At 35.3% G+C, this 21336-nt stretch overlaps 1 protein-coding gene across 3 annotated transcripts in view; it reads right to left on the bottom strand.

The window, feature by feature from the left end:
- Positions 1 to 3970: 3970 nt before the first annotated feature.
- Positions 3971 to 21336, bottom strand: part of NEK10 (NIMA related kinase 10) — a 99539-nt gene continuing 82173 nt past the window's right edge. For 2 of the 3 annotated variants that reach the window (XM_068405038.1, XM_068405037.1), the window contains 7 exons: positions 16939 to 16987; positions 14696 to 14733; positions 11285 to 11385; positions 8093 to 8203; positions 5559 to 5667; positions 4119 to 4171; positions 3971 to 4030 (listed from right to left, as the gene is read on the bottom strand). In XM_068405038.1, coding sequence (XP_068261139.1) covers positions 3971 to 4030; positions 4119 to 4171; positions 5559 to 5667; positions 8093 to 8203; positions 11285 to 11385; positions 14696 to 14733; positions 16939 to 16987 — 521 coding nt within the window. Of the gene's footprint in view, positions 4031 to 4118; positions 4172 to 5558; positions 5668 to 8092; positions 8204 to 11284; positions 11419 to 14695; positions 14734 to 16938; positions 16988 to 21336 lie in introns of all 3 variants that reach the window. The other variant, XM_068405036.1, reaches the window with a different exon arrangement.

The following is a 21336-nucleotide window of genomic DNA, read 5'->3' as shown; positions in this document are numbered from 1 at the left end:
GTCTCAGTTTGTGAAGAATTCATGTTTCTCTCATCACCCAATCAAGTTGCCTGAATAATTTTTAACCCTTTATACAGTTCACTCATCCTATTATAATTTTCACGTCATCGCCTCACTTAAGGTTTGGTTTCCCATCATATCTCCCTGGAATTTTGGGGGCATAGCAAGAGGCAACAGCAACAGGAAAGACAACGCACGCAAAACCTCCAAAACCAGAGAATAAAGAAAAAATATTTTCAGAATGTTTTCTCTATAAAGTGTCCTCCATGATGAGGTAGGAGATTGCATTATTGCACTATACGCTATCTATCTGTTTATTCTGCATTTAATAGTGCTTTTAGCAATAGCACACATGTCCCATGTCATTGCATAGCAGTTGTGGAATTCTTTGTTCCAAAACAGAATTCACCTTGTAGCCTTACAACACATGGAACTGATACTGGCAATTTAACATGGTCAGAAATCAGGAAGAAATTTGGCCCTAAAATGAAGAAACATCTTTAAAAAAATTTGCAACTTCACAAGTCAAGTTTGTGGTGTTCTGATGTGCCTTCTGAGGGCTTTTGAGCCTTTGAAGTTCTTCTTTTTCACATTTCTATTAGAAGAGCTAGAAACTTATTATGGGCAGAAGGGAAGGCAATTTGTTTCCTGCTAGAAACACTACCATTCTGCTTCCATTGTGAAAGGCCCACACATGCTGCTTCATTATAACTTCCCATCCTAGAAACTGAAAAACCTCAATCTAAGCTATAAGCTTTTAAAATAAGCTAATAAAGTTAAAAAACAGGTGTATTGCCCTATACATTGCTAAAGCAAACAAGATAGAGATATTCTTTACTGCTAGTACTTTTTTCAGAAGCTTTCCTGAACATATTTTTAAGAAGGGGATCCCAGGAAAGCTACAGGATGTATTGAGTTCTTGCTGGAAAGTTTGCAGTTACTTCTGAAATGTTTCACTGTATATAAAAGAGAGAAAGTAGAGCAATGCTCAAAACAGTTTCAGGCAAGAATGGCTGATAGACAGTTGCTCTGAGGGCTGCAAACCAAATTCTGCGTGGTGGAATAAAACCAGATAATGGTGGACACTGATAAGCAACTTGCAGTGCAGCCTGGGAGAGTGATTTGTCCTTCTAGCTTGCTTAAGCTGTTTGGAGAGTTTGAGGCAAAACCTAATGCTAGCCAAATGAATCATTCAATACTGGACAGCTATCGAAACTGGACTGTTTGGCTATTTGCAGAGAGTGAGAGAAGCAAAAAAAAAAAAAAAAAAAAAAAGCCTAAGTTCTTAAAGCTCTCAATGGCATTGAGCAGAGCATATTTTAGAAAACATGGCAAGTCCTCTGGAAATAGAGACATGTTTTTGACAGCCAAGGCCAAAGCATGGTCTGTCGATTTTCTGAACAAGAAGGAAAAATAGTAAGTTATTTGGGAGTAGAACCTTGTTTGGAAAAGAAGTAATGGAATAGTGACAGGGGAACCAAAACTAATTACCCATCACAGCGGGTAATAGGATTCAAAAGCATAGTGAAAAATCAAGGGTATGTATTGTTCCTGGTGACAGATCAACAACTGGGCTGCAGTATGGCTGTTTTGTATCTGCCACCTAAAGCCAGGACATGCTAGAGTGACACACATGCAGTGGAGTGGGTCAAAGCCTACAACAATAGCAGTTACATGCACACATTAACAATTCTAAGCAAGAGGGGAAAAAAAAAAACAAATCTAGACAACATACTTCTCAACTTCTAAGGAGATTCATACCTATGAGATTTCCCTCCATACCTTTGACCTACTCCAAAATCAATTTTGTCTTTGCTACAAGTCCCACGAACAAAGTACAAAACAGCACTGACTGTGAACAACATATGATCAGCGCTGCTGAAGAAGTTGCATGACTCAGGGGAAACACAATGTAACTTCCAATTTTCCTGAGCTCCTGGGAAAATCAAATGCATAGCACATCCACCAATGTGAAGAAGGATGCTGAGCATTCATTGGCCTCCTCCAGATTTCATGTATGTGTGGAAATATACTGCTTGCTCTTTTCCCCCCATTTCCTTCTCCAGGATAAACACAGCATAGAGAACACCTCATACTGTTATCCCATGTGGCTATGAAGAATATTCTCTTATGTCTCCTCTAAAATAAAATTTCCAAAAATGTAGAAAAATAATTTAAGATTCTACAGAACAACTACTCTCTAGGGAATTCCAGCACAGCAGAAAAATAAGTAGTCCTGAATAAATCAGGAAAAACAGAATGTTAGTTATTTTACTGCTGTTAGTCTCGTGCATTTCTGTGGCATTCCTATGTTATATGTTGAAAGTCCTAGCATATTTGCCTGCAATCTTTAAGCATCCTTTACATTTTAGTGATTACATTTACATCAATAGGACACAAGGAAATGGAATGAAGCTGCGCCAGGGGAAGTTCAGATTGTACATTAGGAAGAAGTTCTTCACTGAGAGGGTGGTTGGTCACTGGAAAAGGCACCCAGCCTGTCAGACTTCAAGGAGCGTCAGGACGATGCTCTTAGTCATGTGGTTTAGCTTTAGGTAGTCCTGTGAGGAGCAAGAAGTTGGACTCAATGATCCTTATGGGTCCCTTCAACTTAAGATATTCTATGATTCTACAATTTCCATTAATAGATATTTTATAGTAGTTTGTGTAAAAAACTCAAGTCCATATTCAGCACACACCTGCTTCATTACAGTTAATTGCAGTAAGACACTGTTTGTGAGATAAATGCCTATAAAACTACAACACATTTATACATTTATAATAAGATTTGATAGACCTTGATGTTAAAAATAAGAGCCTTTTTTTTCCTTTTTTATTTTTTTAATAAGTTATACGATATTTTTTCTACAACTCCAAATCTTGGGAGCTTGTGATTAGGACAAAAATTTGAAATACTTGAAAACACTTATAAACAAATTTGTTAGACCTCATGGCTGCAAAAGTGATTTGTAAACATGATTCAAGTATACCCTGAAGGTTTAAAGAGTGAATTATTACTTTATTTTGGGAGTGCTGAATCATGATTTCTCAATATTTACAGCTGGCAGCTGCAAGACACTTGTAAGCTGGAATTCCAATTTAATGACTAGCCTATAAAAATATTCAGACTAACATCTGAAACTTTTCAATCTGGAGCCAATGCATACAGAAAAGTTTGCAGAGATAACAGATAACTGAAAAATATCACTGAAGCACCAGGAACTATAAATTCTTAAAACCTCTTAGTATCCATATTGGGTAGGGAGGGGGTATATGCTTATTTGTTTTAGAAAACCTAACTGCAGTCTCCCAGGCTTTAAAATGTTAATTACTGCAAAGACAAGGAACAGACTTACTTGATGGAAGTAGTGAACGTTTTTGCACTAAAGAATATCTGAGATGATAAATAACAGACTAACAGGTAAAAAGAATGAGAAAGCTTATGTCGTGGGCTATAAGGACATTTTTCATGTATTTTCTTTCTTGTATTCCTCCAAGTTTCTTGCAGGAAAGATATACCATCTCTAGGACAAGGCATTTGCCTAGTTTCAAAGACCATTAAATTTTTTTTCGTCCCCTGCACTTTTGTGCTCGCAACCACTTATTCTGTTTGTTATGCTATACCCAAACATTTTACTAAATATGTCAGCTTCATCCTTTCAACCCTGTAATGGTAGAGTATTATAATAAAATACACTTCTATTTAAATGAAACTTTTGTTAAGCTGTGATTTTATATGGAAAAAATGTGAGGAAATTGCTGCTAAGCTTGTACCACTCTTTCATCTCAGTAAAGAAAACCGACGTGGCCAAAAAAACTTGCTTAGATTAGCTAAGATGTCCCACGTACATTTTTTCCAGTCCATGTATTGCACTAAGTTTAAAGTGAAATTGCAGTCATGTAAACAGTCAGATGATACATTTGGGTTTACTGCATCATAATTAACTTTTTCTTCTTAAATTGAACAGACTCACCTGTTAGAAGAGGAATTGTAATAACCACTTTCCTCTAGTACCTCTTCAATTAGAGTCTACAAGATAAAAGAAATTCATTTCAGTAAATTATCTTTATTTATTAAAAGCAATAAATTAATACATATATATATATTTATAGCTTACCTGCAATTGTTCGTATGTCATCCCTTCTGCTATGTCAGAAGTGCCAACAGTACCTTCAAGTAAAAGGCAAGTAATGTTATACTACTGAATGTGAGGTTTATGCTCCCTCTTCACTTTCTTAGCAGTTCCCGTACAAATACAACGACAAGAGAGATGCTTGATTATCAGCAGCTCATTCCACTGACCACAATGACCCCCTGCAAAGGTGGGAGACATCTTATGGCATGATGTGAACATTTGAGGCATGCAATGTTATCACATTATGAAAGAGTTCTAACTGATGGAAAATATTTTAAATACTTAATGTAACAAAACACAGCAATGCAACTCTCTTATTCTTCCCCACTTACAATTTATAGTGGAAAGGGCACACAGCCAGCAGCAATTTCTGAGGACAAAAGTATTCTTTGCAGGTTAAGAGATTAAAAAGTCACAGATGCTGAGCATCTGATCAAATTGCATTGCTGTCTCCAGGAACAAAATAAAGCTTACATTTAAAGTGATTGTTAGGGACTCATTTCCTACTCAAGTAACACCCTTGACACCTAGTATTATTTTTGCTTTTTGCAATAAGCTGGGGAACTGATAAGCCAGTTTCAACACAAAGGCCAGCAAAACCGAAGTTTCTCACTCTTCTTTCTGGCACAACAATTCTTAATGTTACTATGTCCATGGATTGTGACACAGCTTTTTCTGTGTTTAGGAGATGGAAATGGCACAAAGACCAAAATACAGGCTGCACATTTCCCTTGTGTTCATTGCACAGAGGCATATGATAAAACAAGTCTCTGAACTAGGAATTGTGGTTCCCCTCCCCAGATGATGCCAGTGATGGTAGGTTTGATTAAAGATGGAGTTCATCATTTGTCACTGAGTATCACTAGTCCAAAGTATATTTGACACTATTCATTTTCTAAAGTATATATATACACTTTAGACTATACAGATGTGGTATAGCATGTAGTATTTCCCTCTTCAAATTTGTAAGGCTTGATCTAGCTAGGTAATTAACTCATCCCAGTATAACTGTTTCAAACATGACAGAAGAACAACATACGATTTAAACAGAGTTTGTTTAAAAATCACATGCAAGGACAGGTAAATCCTAGAGTAGGATATTTTCAGTTACAAGCATTTCTATTGATTTTCATGGATGAACCATGTGTTATTTGCATCTTTGATATTTCTCTGCAATTCCAAAGTACACTCTCTTAAATTAGTAGAATGTTCCATCAGTGGTAAACTGCATATCTTACCAGGAATTACAGAAAACAAAAACCAACCAAACAAAAAAACACTCTGATAATGAAAATCAGTATAGTGAACAAAACTTCACTGTCTTTAAAGACAGATCTTAGAGCAGCAATTCCTTCTGCTTTGATATCATACACTTTATTAGAAATATCTATGCCACTACAGAGGTTTTGTTGTTTTCTTTACCTTTTCTATCATCTGGAAGCAATATATTTCCACCTGAAGAGAGAAGTACCACATGCCAATCTGCTGTGAAGAAGTTGGGCTCAATTAATTCAGGAGAACCTTGCAGTAGCTGTGGAAAAAAAAAAAAAAAAAAAAAAGAGAAAAAAGCCAAGGACACCTGAAATCTCCACCCTTCCCATTTGCCAAAACTTCAGACTTCTATGAGGCAGTTTACCCTTTCCTATGTTTCCCAGTGCAATCAGAAGACAAAGGGGATTTCAGTACTTTTTAGGTTAATGAAAAAGTGGTGAACACAATTACGAATGACCTACCTTCTTCTCTCCAGAAACACTGATTGAGCATTGCAAGCTGCCAATCTGCACTTAGTATGAAGCACTGAGTCCTTTAGACAATCTGAATAAAATGTCATAAACTATACATTTGTGTGAAGATAAACAGGGAAGTGTATTCCCTCAAACATAGGAAAGAAAAGCTGATAACTCTGGTTTTCAAAACTGGGGCTTCAAGTGAAGTTGTTAGACTATATTCAAGTGGTATAATTCCCATTAGAGGGATCACAGAACTTCTGAAACCTGAAAGTCAGTTTAGCTACTTGATTATGTGAAAAAGGATACTGACAATAAACATCTTAAAAACATCTAGTTTTGAAAATATCCACTCGTAACAAGTCTGACATGAAAAAAATCTTTGTGGGCAGGAGAGAAATTCCAGTTATGCATTTCTGCAGCATGTTAACACTTTTACAGTTACAGAAACAGAAGAATATCTGTTGTTGGAAGACCTTTACCCCACCTCTGATCAGTGGAGGAATCTTTTTGTCTGTTATTCTAATTAGCTTTTCTAATTCAGCAGTTAGAAACCCATAATTTTAAAATTTTATTTGCAGAAATTGCACAACCTCATAACAACACTTGCTGGAAGAGTTCAATCTAATTATTTTCTCTATTTAGGTTCTTCCGATTACCTCCAAATGTTATCCATGTTACCCAACTTATTTATGGTGGTGATTTTGGTAAAATATGTACCATTTATTCACTGATGCTTATCAACTCTCCATCCTACTAACTGCGGTTTTTATTATTGCTTTCTATTAATAGCTTCTGTAACTATTTCCTTCAAGGTAGAAGTGCTCAGAATTGCACTCAGCATTTCAAACACCTTCAATTTACTATCATTTACTTTTTAAATAGTGTATTTCTTCCCTTTTCTTCAGGTTTAAATCCAATACTTTTGAAGCTGACATAATTTCGCAGTTGATAACATTTATAAATTTCCTTTACTTCTGGGCATTTGAAAATTAAGTTATTTTATAATAAACACTTCCTTTTTCTTACCATATTTTTGGGCATCCTTTCCTGAAAACATCAACTCAATACATGATTAGCAAATATTTCCTTAGATTTAATGTTATGGCTGAAATACAGGAACTGTTTAATGTAAATCCCAGCTTGATTTACAGGACAGCAAACTGGCATGAAACCAACGTCTCAGAGAAAGGCATCTTTAACTATCTTTCAAATGTACTACCAATGTAAACCCATATAAACACTAAGTAGCCACCTCCATGGAGCTTAAGCATCTCAGATTAATTATTAGAAAAGTACAGGAAGGATTTAGCATTTTGGGTCAGTCCATTCCATAGCAAACAATGACTTAGTTGCACTGAATTGTGGAATCTTCTAGGTGACAATCAAATTAGATCACACAGGGGAATTATGTGAGTGATAAGAAGTTATCTTTGTCATCAAATTTTAGACACAGTAACATACCTAATAACTGCTTTATCATCAATTAAAAAATGAAATATCTTGGCTTCACAGTCTCCCACAGTACCTAGATGCCGAGGATGTCATTTTCAGATCCTCTGCTGACTACAGGCTTCTCAGGAGATTTTGAAGGAACATTTAACAAATCTGGTATTAGTCATTAGCTCTTTTACTGTTGGACAGCACCCAGCATGTCACTGGAAAACACGCAGGCATGGTTCTTTAGTCATGCCATTCTTACAAATCTGCGGTATTTTTAAACCAATGACACCAAACTGTTTCTGACACACTGCAACAATGGGACAAGGTATGCTATATTCAAGACACTCTGGGACAGTGCTTTCTTAAAATTCATAGTTTTAGTAGGAATACATTCCAAAACATGAATAATACTGGGAAACTAATAGTAAATTAAGAAGAGCTTACATAATCTTTATCAGGCTTTGCCACAAAAAGTTACATTTTCCTTCCTCTTCTCTTTCTGAGGTCTGATGAGACGAAGTCTGGTTTTGCATATTAGCAGATAGCAGGTCCTTTCCATTTACAAAAAATGTTCTAGTGATCAGACACAAACTTGAAACCAATCTGTAGCAACTGCTTACTTAAGAAGCCTCCACATTTTCCAAAGAAAGGAGAGCTAGAGAACATTTTAATTATTTCCTTTTAAAAATGGAATATTACACTTATATTTTTGTGATACTAATATCAATAGCTTAATTCAAATAGAAGAGACAAAGTCAACCACAGGTAGTAATTGGTGTACTACACCTTTTTCATTTCTGATTTCAGATTACAAGGATTGCTCTGCTGACTGAAGAGGGACTTCTTGAACCTCTCAATGATTCTCCTTTTCAAGTTGCATTGCAAAGCTGGAGGAAGCTACACAAAACAAAGAAACAGATGTTTTCATTGCTCAGGTACACCTCCCATAAAGATGACCTAATCAGCAGTACCATTATTGAAAAAAGTAGCTACACTGCAAAAAGAAACATTGATATTTAATAGCGTAGTGATAAACAACCGTTCCAGACTTGATCTAATGACATATTTTAATAATGCTCCTTAGCTTGTCCTTTCTGTTAGACTTGGCATATCATACAACTCAGTCCCTCTAGCCTTGAAGGTAAAGATCATTATAATAAGCAGGTAATACTAGATTTGCCTCCCTGATCAAAGTGCTAGTATTTGGAATGTTTTTCTACAGATGAAGCCCACAGAACATTGGACTAGATTTCATGTTGGCTATAATGAGTCACTCCAGCTAAAATTAATGGAACTTCAAGAAGTTAGACCTTCATTCAATGTGAGTAGAAATTAATGTGAATCTTCCTCATGGCTTCAACAGGCTCTTTTAAGTCCTTATGTACATCTTAACACAATTCAGCATGTCTCCTTTGCTAGTAGCTTCCTGTGGGAGGTAATTTACATTTCATTTGTCTATAATGCAAAACTGATTTTGTATACTTTTTCTCCTGTATTTTTCAGTTGAAAAAGTACACCTCTTTCAACTACATTTACAAAAGAAAAACACGAATCATACTTTATTGTGTTTTAAAGTCTTCAGTAGATGGTTCAAAGGAGGTCTTGTCCTTTGCTCTCTGAGATTTTAAAATCATATTTATACTCCAATAGTAAATGTAAATCTTCAGTTGCTGGTCACTGCAGCATCACCAACCCAGTCTGATGACAATTCTACGGTATGTCCTACCCTTTTGGAAGGATCTCCTATGCTGTTTCTTTATAGTTGCTTATACCTGCAGACAGTATTTATAAAACTATGGGTTTCTACCATTTAGTATAGAGTTTATAAACACATCACTGATGTAAATTCACAAAGTGCCACTCCATTGAATTCAGGAAGCTTTTTGACTACTCAAGGAAGGTTTGACCACTAATGATTCATGTTCAAACACTGTCACAGTACACATTATAAAGATTTTTTTTCCAGTTGGAACAAATTACTGCTCTTAGATGGCTATTAAATCTGGAACAGCTATATTGGCCTCACAGGAGTCCTGATTTGCTCTGGCAAATCAGGGACCAAGGTTACATACTAAGCATAAAAGACTTTTATCAGACAGCTGGTTGCATACAGGTTTTTTTTACAGATAGATACTACTCTCTTTTCATGCAGATAAGGCCTTACACATATGCTTTAAGTCAAATGTTGAATGTTCCTTAGCCTATAAGTGAGTAAAAAGAACGATGCCTTAGGAAAGGCCTGCAAGACACTCTATAGACTACATGCCACTGCAATGAACTGTGTGCAGTTCATGTACCATGGGCACACTGGGTATTCTGAAGCAAAGGTGGCAAAGGATAAGTCCACTGCATGAGAAACTCAGAGTTGCCTCAGGCACTAATGTTCAATTTTAGCTTTTATTTTAATGAAATCAGATGTCAAATCAGTTAAAAAAAAAAAAGCCAAGGATTTACATAATGATTTTTTAAAAGCTTTCTCTTACATTGTTTTCCAGAGATCACTCTGACTCTTGTTCCCATGGAAACTGGATTGGGAAGGCTGCTGGCAGCCAAGAACTAACAGGCAAGAACTCTCCCTTATAAACTTCAGTTTAGAATTGTCAGCTGAAATATGTAATAGAGTTTTAAAAAATAGCTGTGTAATACAAAAAATATTCTACCTTAGATTTGTCAGAACATAAGCAAGTACAAGAGAAGCATATAGTATACTGTGAACAAGCACAGATATAGATCCTGGTTTCTCTGCCTTCCCATTCAGAAACTGACTGACACCAAAAGCATCAGCGTTGTTACTACTGCTTCAGTGGTCGATTCTGAGGAAGTCTTTGAGTTGCTGTTAGTTCTCAGTTATCGGGCATTCATGTTATGATAACTTGCATTAACAGTTACGTCACTTGAGAAAACCTTCTTCAACAGAGAGTGTAGGTTCATTAATGAGCATATTGGACATAATGCTAATATAGCATATAAAGACTGAACTGCCTCATTTCTGTTAGCAGGTAGAGGAGATCATTCTTGCAATAAATTCAATCAGTTCCAATTATTTTAAATAACAATTTTTTTCTTTGTCCCTGATAATTTATTTCCTGTTTTACCTATTTCAATAAGCTCGACAGTTAAAAAAAAAAAAAAAAAAAAAGGACAGGACATGTAAAATACACCCAAGTTCAGCTATGCTATTCAGTTTTAAACAAAAACATACAAACTTGGCTCAGCAATCTGAAGTCCCGTGACTTCCCAAATATAAACTCTTCATTTTGGAAAATAAAAAGATGTTTATTTAATAATAGCAAATTTTGAAAGTAACTGAATGACAGCCATCTTTCTGGAGAATAAAAAGTTTTCAGTCACATTTTCAGTTGAGAGTTCAGTGCAGATTTACATCAGCTCCATTTTTGCTTTGGAATCAGCATGAAATAACTTTAACTCTCTTTTCACTATGAAATGTTTGAACTTAATTTTAAAATAAGTCTTAAGTTTGAAAAAGATCTGTACTGACATTTCAAAATATTTAACATATTCAGGATTTGAACTATTGCACTAGAAATCCCAAGAAATTATGACTATATATTGGTAATAAAAATTATTACTTACAAGTTATTTATATATTATTACTATATAGTAAAGCATTTTATGTACTCTCCATGTCAGTATATGATATTAAGTCACTTAAAATATCCATACTGTTGGCATGACAGAGTGTTGTAAAAATAATTTACTGTACAATCCATTTTTCTAAGGGGAGCCAATGAATTTTTTTCATGTGACTCAATTACTCCCCCATCCTCCACATACTAATATTCAAGGTTAGTCTTTATTTAAATGATATATTTTTAAAACATCCTGCCATCTGCACAAATGTCAAGTTCTGTTGTTTTTAAAGAACAGTGATTAAATTAGCACTTTGCAGTACCACCATTTTGACAACAGCAAATAACTAAAAAAGTATAGAATGTCAGAAGCAACAGTAATGCATACTTGAGTAATGAAGATAATTTTGTGCAGCTGAATAAGAATCTGCTGAACAGGGTCACTGATCTGACGCACCTTCCTTTGTGATACAGCAATTCCTGCCGATGCTGTAGATGACAACAGTAAAATCAGGAGGACAGCTCATTTTGTTGCCTTAATATATTAATAACATGCACTGTTTAAAACCTGTAGATGTAAATATTAAGTTTTAATGCATAACTTGTTTTTCCAGTCGTGTTGGGAACAAGAAAAGGATAATCTAAAAATGTAAAAGATTGGCTAATGTAATTGATAATGAGTTTCAAAAGAAAATCCCTTTCTCTGATTCACTTATACTAAGTTACTCTAAAAGAAAAAAAGCATTAGTGTACCTCACTAATCATAGAAGTTTTCCCACATTTATTCAAAAGGAAATTTAAAGATATGATAAACAGAATTTTCTTACTTTAACTTTTTTTTACATAGACTAACACACATGATATTTGTTTTTTATATATTTTGATGTTATGAAATTTTCATTTTACCCTGAGAATTACAATATGTCTGATGTGGACAATCTGGAGAACAATTTTATTAAAATATATTTTCATGTTGCCTTATAGGGATGTGTGCTGCTTTATCACAGCTACTTTTTGTTTTCAACATCTAGCAAGGGCATGTTTTGAGAGAAACCTCAAGAAGATGTGCAAGAAGCTATGAATCTCTTGGGTCTTCTTTACTTTGCATCAGAAAATTAGTGGTTTCTGTTCTTTGTCATCAAAGGAAAGAATACCGACAATTATCACAGCAAGGAGCAAGAAAACTGAATTTTCTTGCCTTATGAAAATAGTGAGTACGTATAAACCTGTTCCTCTTCCTCTAAAGCTAGACTACCATCCTCTGTCAAGCAAATCCATGTACGTAGTGTATACTTTTAATAAACAAAAGCAGTCATGCATGAATAGAAACATAGGATCATAGAATCATTTAGGTTGGAAAAGACCCTTAACATCATCGAGTCCAACAGTAAGCCTAACACTGCCAAGTCCACCACTAAACCATGTCCCTAAGCACCACATCTACTCATCTTTTAAATACCTCCAGGGATGGTGACTCCGCCACTTCCCTGGGCAGCCTCTTCCAATGCTTGATAACCCTTTCTGTGAAGAAATTTTCCTGATATCCAATCTAAACATCCCCTGGCGCATCTTGAGGCCATTTCCTCTTGCCTATCACTTGTTACCTGGGAGAAGAGACCAACACCCACCCTGCTACAACCTCCTTTCAGGTAGTTGTAGAGAGCGATAAGGTTTCCCATGAGTCTCCTTTTCTCCAGACTAAACAACTCCAGTTCCCTCAGCTGCTCACCATGAGACTTGCTCTCTAGACCTTTCACCAGCTTCATTGTTCTTCTTTGGACATGCTTTTCTTTCAGCAAAATAAATTCAATACCACAACAATTTTAACCTGTTCATTTACTACTGTGTGTTAAAATCAGTTAAAAAAAATATATATCAGCTGTGTGAAAATATTTAGGTTTTGGGATCAAGAATTGAAAACGAGCTGAAAGTGAAAGCTTCTTTCCCCCACTGAACTACTTTTGGGGACTTATCACGAACAGCCATTAAATCAGATATGGTCTTGGTCATCCAGAATTGGATATAGAGATACTTGTGTACTGTAGGTACATTTTTTCTTGTACAAGTAGCTGGATGATTAAAAGACTGATCTCTCTCTGAAGCAAAACTGCCCTAATTCACCAGTAAGTAATATCCATGTGATTTGTTTCCAGCCATATACAACGAGATATTTGGAAAATACTAACCATAGGCAGCTTGATAAAAAGCAAAGCCAAATTCACTTGACAACCTAAATGAGTGAGCGTTACTTAAAATATACAAAGCACAGTAAACTCAGTACTGATTTATGGATATTATACCTAAAATGTTGACTATATTTTGTTAAGAGCATTATGAACTTACCTATTGAACCAAAAAAAGACATCATAATTTATTTGTGTTCCATGAAATACCTTTAATTCCAGCCATAAGAACCAATAGAGGAATACTGCTGATCAAGCTTTAGATAATTTAATAGAATTAGGACGTAAAAGTAAATATTATGTATACTACAAACTGTGCAGATTTATAAAATATCACTCAGATTTTAAATATAACAATTAAAACAAACAAAACAGCTTGATTCTTATTTACCTAGTGCTCCTCTATCATGCTTTGCCTGCTGAGAAACAGTATAGAGCCAAAACTAAATCAGATTAGTAAATCAATCATTATTTATGACTTTTAATCTTGTGTATTTAAGTCATACACACTGTCAGACCCAGAGATTAAATAAAAGTTTATCAGCAGATTGCCACTATAAAACACTTAATGTATCACTAATGAGCATTAGTTAACAAAATTATCTTTCCAAGTTGAGTATTAGACCTTAAAGCTAAGCAAAGACCTTGGTCCTAAGTACTGAATTTCAGCGAGCAGCCTTGTACCTCTCTTAAAGACAGTTATCTCTAAACTATACTTCAGAGGCTTATTTAGATCCTTATTTTTAAATTTCCTCATACAGAAACACCCTCATGATTATAAAGTGTTATGTACAGATTTACACCCACCTAAACTTTTTTTTTTTTGGTAAAGTGATCTGGTATCAAGAGTGAAAATTCCACTGAGAGGGAGAGGAAATTCAAATACCAAAATTAATTAGCCCACAACTGAACTATTATCATTTTTCCTGTTGAATTTCTGTGCTGGCTACTTTAACAAGAAGTAGAAGAGAGACATTCCCAAACTGAAGTGTCTAGGGACCAATTAGATCTGAGCTGTGCTCTCACAGAAAATAAAGAGATATCGAAAATGTCATTATCAGAGACACGCACATTTCTAGTAGGATAAGGAAGATAACAATTGCTATTGTCAGATTTTTTGTGGCAATGCCTTTTGGCAGATGGGTTGAGAGAGGCAAGTGAAATTCAGTTTGACATTTTTTCCCTAAGTCTCCTCCTAATAATCAATAAGAGGAAGAGAAATCTTTCACTTTCTCTGAGACATTTATGGAAGAATTTAGGTTGGTCTTTCTGCTCAGGGTGACAGCAGAAGCCATGCTATAATAATCTAAAATATTATATGCCACAAGAAGGATTATGTTGATTTAGCTCTTTTTGCCTCATTTTCACCTTTCTACCAACTGTTTCAACACTGCTACATTCAATCCCAAATAAATAGTGTGGTCTTGCCATTATAACCTAAGAATTTTCACTTTTTGTTAGTGAAGGCACTCTCAAGAGCAGATCAGTAGGCAGTAAAACTGAAGAAACAAAAGAGGAGACATTCTATATGCAACAGGAGAGTAAGGTTTAAAAACTTGGAAATTGTTACGTTTAATTTAAGTTAAAATTTGATTTTATTGCAAGCACAAAATTACCTGGTCGCAGTCTTGATCCCAGGCCTTCAATATAATCTCTATTATTATTTAAAAAAAAAAAAAAAAGTAGTTGTTTTCATTGTCTTTGGCATCAATGACTGTAGAGTAAATATCAGTATTCCCTGACTCCTTCTCATGTTTCCTCTAAAGGAATTCTGTCCAAATTCACTCATTTTTAACTTTGCCTTTTTAAGTCACATAAAGGCTGGCTTACTCTACATGTCCAAAATAGCATGACTCCTACTTAATAAAAGTTAGATTCCACTCCTTTCCCTGCTCAATTTTTAGCCCGGAAAGTAAAAAAACAATATATAGAATTTTAATATTTAAAACTCAATAATCCACTACATTACACATTCTTTTCCATCTGTACATGTTTAACTTATCCATTTTATGGATGAAAAACATAAAGAACAAAGTAATTATTGCTTATGGATAAAAACAGGAGTAATAATGTATACGGTACTAGTAAAGTGGGGAAAAAAAATAATATTACATCACCAGCACAGCAATACCTCAATGTCAGAAATATAGGTCCATATGTTTGAATGCTAGCTTGTGCTCTATACTCATCACAAACACTGTCCCACCCTGCTGATTTTACTAGCCAAGATAAGCAAAAACAAATGGAAACAGACAGATGGGGAACTGAAAGAACCAATGTGATGTCCTAGTGGATGGCAGCCTCAACAGCCCTAGCATGGCACAAATTTGTATATATTTTTTAGGGAAAATAACAGTCGCAAGGAGTAGTTATGAAGAAAGATAAGGAGATAGTTTTGCTAATGTTTATGTGGGGGCCAGAGATGGAGAAAAAACAAATGTGCTTGCTTCAACATTGAAGCATCAGGAGGCTGCCATTATTGACCGCAGCAGGACTAAAGCTGGAAAGTTAGTGAGTGATAAGTGACAGACTGGATGAATATGCTAAGAACAACTCTGAAAGCAAAAATAAAGTATTGCATTTGAAGTGACAGGAAAAGCACAACCAGTAAAAGGATACACACAGAAGACGGCAAGGTTGAAGGTAGGACTGTAGAAACATCCTTGTAGCAGTGTTCTGAATGGGCATGTGAATGACTGGAATGCACGGATAAAACCAGGGAAGATGTTGCTTGCATGATAGCCTTACGATCCCAAGCAAGAGTTTTAGCAGCGTATATTGATAGGAAAGGTTATATCTTAGAGGTGCCAGGCAGAACCGTGAGACATATTCTGAATGCACGAACTTTTGAGAAATGCGCGAGTTTAAGTGGATGATCAGATGTGAAAGTATGGATGGATGTTATTTTTGAAAATTATCAAAACCCGAGCTAATGGGTGGGACTTCAGGTACAGGCAATTATGACATTTATTTTAGTTATGTAGTACACAACCGTATGGAACTTGGAAGACGTCATGAAACAGCTTAATAAGGGTTGCTACAGTAATATTGCTTAAGTAAAAGCTGGATCAAACAGGGTCTGTAGAGAAACATGGCAGAGGAATCAATGCCGTTATCATAAAAACTTACCTAGTCAAGTTAAAGGTAAGAGGAAAAAATTGTTCAGGAGGCAGATGGAGCTAAGAGTGATTTGGGGTTTTTTTCAGATGTGAAAGAAAAGCAGAAATGAAGAAACAAAGAACAGAGTCTATGAATAAGAGCTGTGCCAAGGAGATCGGAAAAAATAATGGTTTTTGAAGAATGTGTTTGATGTATTTTCGAACAAAGAACAGAAGACAAAGGAAAGACCTTTAGAAGGAGAATAGGGATGGCCATGCCATATTCTGGTTTGGTTTGTTTACTTTTTCAAAGAAATGACAAAGGACTCCAGAATTCCAAAAATAGATATTTGTGTTTATATAGAAGGTCTAGAGGAGTTCAAAGAGTCACTATATTACCCTACACTATCAAATGCACAAACACATTTTTCTATGGAAAAATGACACTTAAAAATGCAAAACCAGAATTTGGCTAACCAATGGTTTAAGCTGATGTAGCAAGGTCCACACTTAAAACCATTTATCAGTTTAACGCCAGTCCTAAAACTACTCATATAAAGCTTCTGTGCGCAAACACCCTCAAACAATATCCTCAAGCAGACTGAGTGTCATGGGCTGAGACAAAATTAAGTTGTAACAATAAGTAAGGAAATGTTTCATGAAGGCAATTGTGCAACTGTTCCATGTGAAACGACCGATTGGAACTGATCATGACAATGATCAATGATATAATCTATATTAAAATCATAAATCATACCTACCTAATCTGAGGTTGTCTTTCAGAACCACTAAAACTTCGTTTAAGTATACCTGAAACAAATGCATAAAATTACTTCTGCATTAAAAAAAATATATATATACACGTACATATTTTCTATTTCCCAGACATGGTGTAAAAATAACTTTTAAAAAGCAGTGTTAAACAAAACCCCCATTTGACTATGGAGTTGCTCTTTGCTGTATCAAAGATGTGCTTGCATCATAACCAAAATCTCAGCCCCACTCGGTATTTTAATAAATGCTTTCAGAATTTCACAGAAACTAATAACACAATGACTAGATGTCCACAGAAGATGTATCTGGATTTGCATTATATAACTACCTCAGTTACTGCTACCACTGTAGTCACAACATTGTCTCTAGTCTGGATAAAGCTACCCACTTTCTCAGAGGACCTTCGATGGGTTGCCTAAGCCTTGTTCTACCAGAGTTTTATTGCCACCATTCTGTTAGCTGACTCTTCAAACTACTACATATGCAATACCTTACTTCTTAAATAATCCCCCTGATTTTAAGACCTTGAAGACAGGGGTATGACCAGTTATTGGTCAAGCATCTAATGAGCAATAAAACTGACCCCAAACATTTACGTCATTTATTGCAAAGTGCCAAAAAATGTGAAGAGGGAGGGGTAATGTTTGACGATATTTATTATTTATATGATTGGAAAGCATTGTCCTAAAGCAAGTATTTGTCTTAAGCATTTATGTTTAAAAAAATCCTGTAAAACCATTCCTTTGATGGTAATTTTGTCATATGAGACCACTCTCTCCTACCAATGGTATCTCACATTGAAAAAAAAAAGAACAAAAAAAAAAGACTATATGCCAAACTTACACTAGTTTTCCCATTGTTGGTCTCATTACAGCAGTTATATTAGTTCTAGTGCAACAGTAGAGGACTTCCAGAGAGCAAACAGATTTCTGGGAGTCTTAAATCTTTTCTTTGTGTTCAAATATACTTTCTTTGTGCTCTGAAATAGTGTCTCTATTTTTCCTACTTTTCTGAGATCCTCTGAATTTAAAAAAAAAAAAAAATCTTGAAGGAGGCTGGCATCTGCCACAAAGAATTCACTTTAAAACCAAAAGAAATTATACATCTTTAGGCCAGATCTGTCTCCCTAAAAAGAAGATGTACAAACAGAGAGAGAACAAAAGAAAAAAAGAAACAGTATTTTATTCCTTGATAATGCTTTGCTTAGCAAATCAGATATTAAAACTCTGTAGTAGTTAGCCCAAAAGAAGATTTGATAAGAGCAGCTGATGCACATAACAGCAAATAAACCAGGCCCTTATAGAGTCAAAGATACTTCAATTAACTTTATAACTGAGACAGAAGAATAGATAGGAAAATACGGTGTCCACTGTCTAGAAAGTAAAGAAGGTCTTTGGAACTGAAAAAATATGATAGTGCCTATTCAAGGAACAGATATTTTACCAGCTTAGGATGCAGGTACAATAATACAAATACAAAAGTAGAAGCTCTGACTGAACCTGAAGCATGTTGCTTGGGATAAGGATTTTGAGTTACAACCTCAGACACTCTGTTATAACAAAGACTATAATATATTATGGGAGTATATGCAAGAAAATCTGTAACAGAATCCACTCAGCTAGAAAACTAAGTTTGACACAGATGTTTCCTAAAATTTTAAAAACAGCTCCCCTTTCCAAGTGTTCATATATAAAATTGGATTTGAAATACTATACCCTTTGGCTGTTTCAAATAGATGGTCTCTCTATCAGTAAAGGGCTCGTATCCAAATATTTTTATCAGTTTGATGACTCACCACATTTGACTTGCTAATCCGCTAACTTATAAGCATATTTACAAGTGCTTGATATTTCACACTAAAGAGTCTGTCTCACCACTCACTGTATACAGTAGAGATGAAATATTTTCCGATTCATATGCTAAAATTAGAAAAATACTTATTAATGCTAAAAAAAAAAAACCAAACCAGAAATCATGATGCAGAACATCACTAAACAATAGCCAACACCCTTCAGCTCCATTTTTAATGCTTATTATCATGTTAGAAACTCACTGAGCAGCTACAACTGAAAGAGGAGTCTCTTTATGTTAGAGACTATGAAAAAACATTGGAATAATTTCTTCAGTAAGCACAAGGAGAGTCAGACTTCTAAAAAGTATTGTAACAAACACATGAATGTATGTATACACACTCCCATTGAACATTAATGACTTCAGTTATAATCCTTAGTCTTTTGTGTGAACGAGTTATGCTAATCATACAAAGCCAGACAGGGAGTAAGAAACAACACAGATGCATAGGAAAGTTAACGTAGGTCATGGAGCACATAGTGCATCCTGATGTTCCTATTTCTTTCACCATGGTTACTCCTCTGACATGGATGGGAACAGCAAGGCAACATATGTTTTGTGCAAATGCCTTGCAAGAATTTCTCAGTTCAAGATGATCTCAAGGAAAATGAAATATAAATCATCCATCTCTTTCCTGTTTTGTGCCCACCCTTGTTGGAAAGTGAAAGACACACAAAAGCCAAAGCTTTTGATTCTCATCAGCCTCCCTATTCTGAATAGCTCTATGGATATTCCTTGAGGACATCAAAAAATTAAGTACATACATATATATATATTGAATGGGGCATCAAGAATTTTTCTGACTGCTACTTCGGTCTTTAACAGATGATGTAATTAAAGCAACTTCTAAGGCTTTAACTCCATAACATGCACTGACATCAGTGCAAATCATATAAATACATTCTAATATGCAGTTTAGTGTTTTTCTCTTGCAGGCACCTAACCACATAATTTCAATAAAAGAGTTTATAACATGATAGGAGTTCAGAAAAAACTGAGAAAATAGTAACTTTTGCTTTGCCCTTTCACTTTCACTTCACTGGTATCTAAAAAAAACCTCTGAAAACCCTTTCAACTTTGATCAGATTGACAGGAAAATTGAATCAAGATTTCACATTAGCAGAAAACTTCAATCCATCTCCTTGAATGAAATGGAAGTGGTTTTTTTTGAATGACAGCTTAATGATCTTTTCAGAAGAAAGGTCAAATTACCTTTATTTATACAAAATACTCTTAGTAAGCTGCCCTTTAAATCACCGTACACTGGAATGGACAGTCCCAACAATGTTAATTAAGCTGTTTTGCAGAGCAAACAGAATTAAGTGTTTTGCTCATTAGCAGTGACTACATGTACAGCAACAGAAGTTGCCATAAACATACTTTAAGCTTGACTCAAGCATCATACAGGAAAACCAGGCCTTGGCAGATCTTATTCTAGCTGATATCTTCAACAAAGTCCCATTAAACCGAGATCTAAAGAGAAATCTGAATCTTAGACAAAGTCAAATGGGAAAAAACAAGCCTACAAAACACTGTAAGATCACCAAAATTCTTCACAGAGCCTATTGTGCAAATCATGGGTTTCTTGATGCAATAATAATTTTCAACAAATTTCCTAAGCTTTCCCCTTACAATCTAAAGAACCATATATAGCAGATGTGAGAAGATCTTACCCCTAAGCCTTAACACACTATCTAAATGTCTTATGTAAAGAAGAAATATCTTCTCAAATCATCAAATCCACCAAAGAATACAATTGGTCTGAATTAAAAAAAAATACACAACAACAACACTAAAAACCTCTGTGATCACAGAACTTGCAAGATATAAGGTAGCTGCCTGCAATTAAGCCCAAATTTTGAACGAAACTACTAGCTCCCCCTCAAAAATAAATTTGGAGCTAACTGATGACCTAAACTCAGAGCCCAATCATTTGCTACATACAACATGCAGAGTTCCTGTTTTGAGAGTATCCCAGTTCTAGAAATCTCCAGTTATTCAACCGGATACTTTTGACTGCTTTGAGCATTACCTGCACAAAACTCAAGTCCTGGCACTGTGTAAACAAGTGTTTTTCTAAAAGCTCAGAGAATTATATAGGAGACCCTTCTAGATGTCCATGACTAGGATATTCTTCTATCAGATCTGTGGTGTCTTCATTACACGGTAACTCTGAATACTATTGTATTGCAGAAATTTTGGCAAGAAAAGGAGTCCTGAATCTCAACATCTTTCCAAATACTGGAAACGTATATTAAATTATGAGCTAACGGAAAAAATCCTAAGCAAGATATAGCACAACAGGACTGTGCATTGAGACTTCTTAGCCTCATGAAAAGCTAGTAGCTGAGCAATTCAGAAAGGGACCTATTGTATTCTTACCTTTTTATTGTGAGGAAGGTCAGGGGGCAAGTACATAAAAGCCTAGGGACCAGGGTTTTCTAATAGCATATTTTACACAAAACTAGTCTTTCAATGTATTTAGGACATTGTCCTGTTTGCACTGTAAATGAGTGTGATTCAAGGAAACAAAA

This window comes from Nyctibius grandis, chromosome 7, assembly GCF_013368605.1.
Source record: "Nyctibius grandis isolate bNycGra1 chromosome 7, bNycGra1.pri, whole genome shotgun sequence".
In the NCBI taxonomy this organism is placed as follows: domain Eukaryota; kingdom Metazoa; phylum Chordata; class Aves; order Nyctibiiformes; family Nyctibiidae; genus Nyctibius; species Nyctibius grandis.
This window is presented reverse-complemented; position numbering and strand designations above follow the sequence as displayed.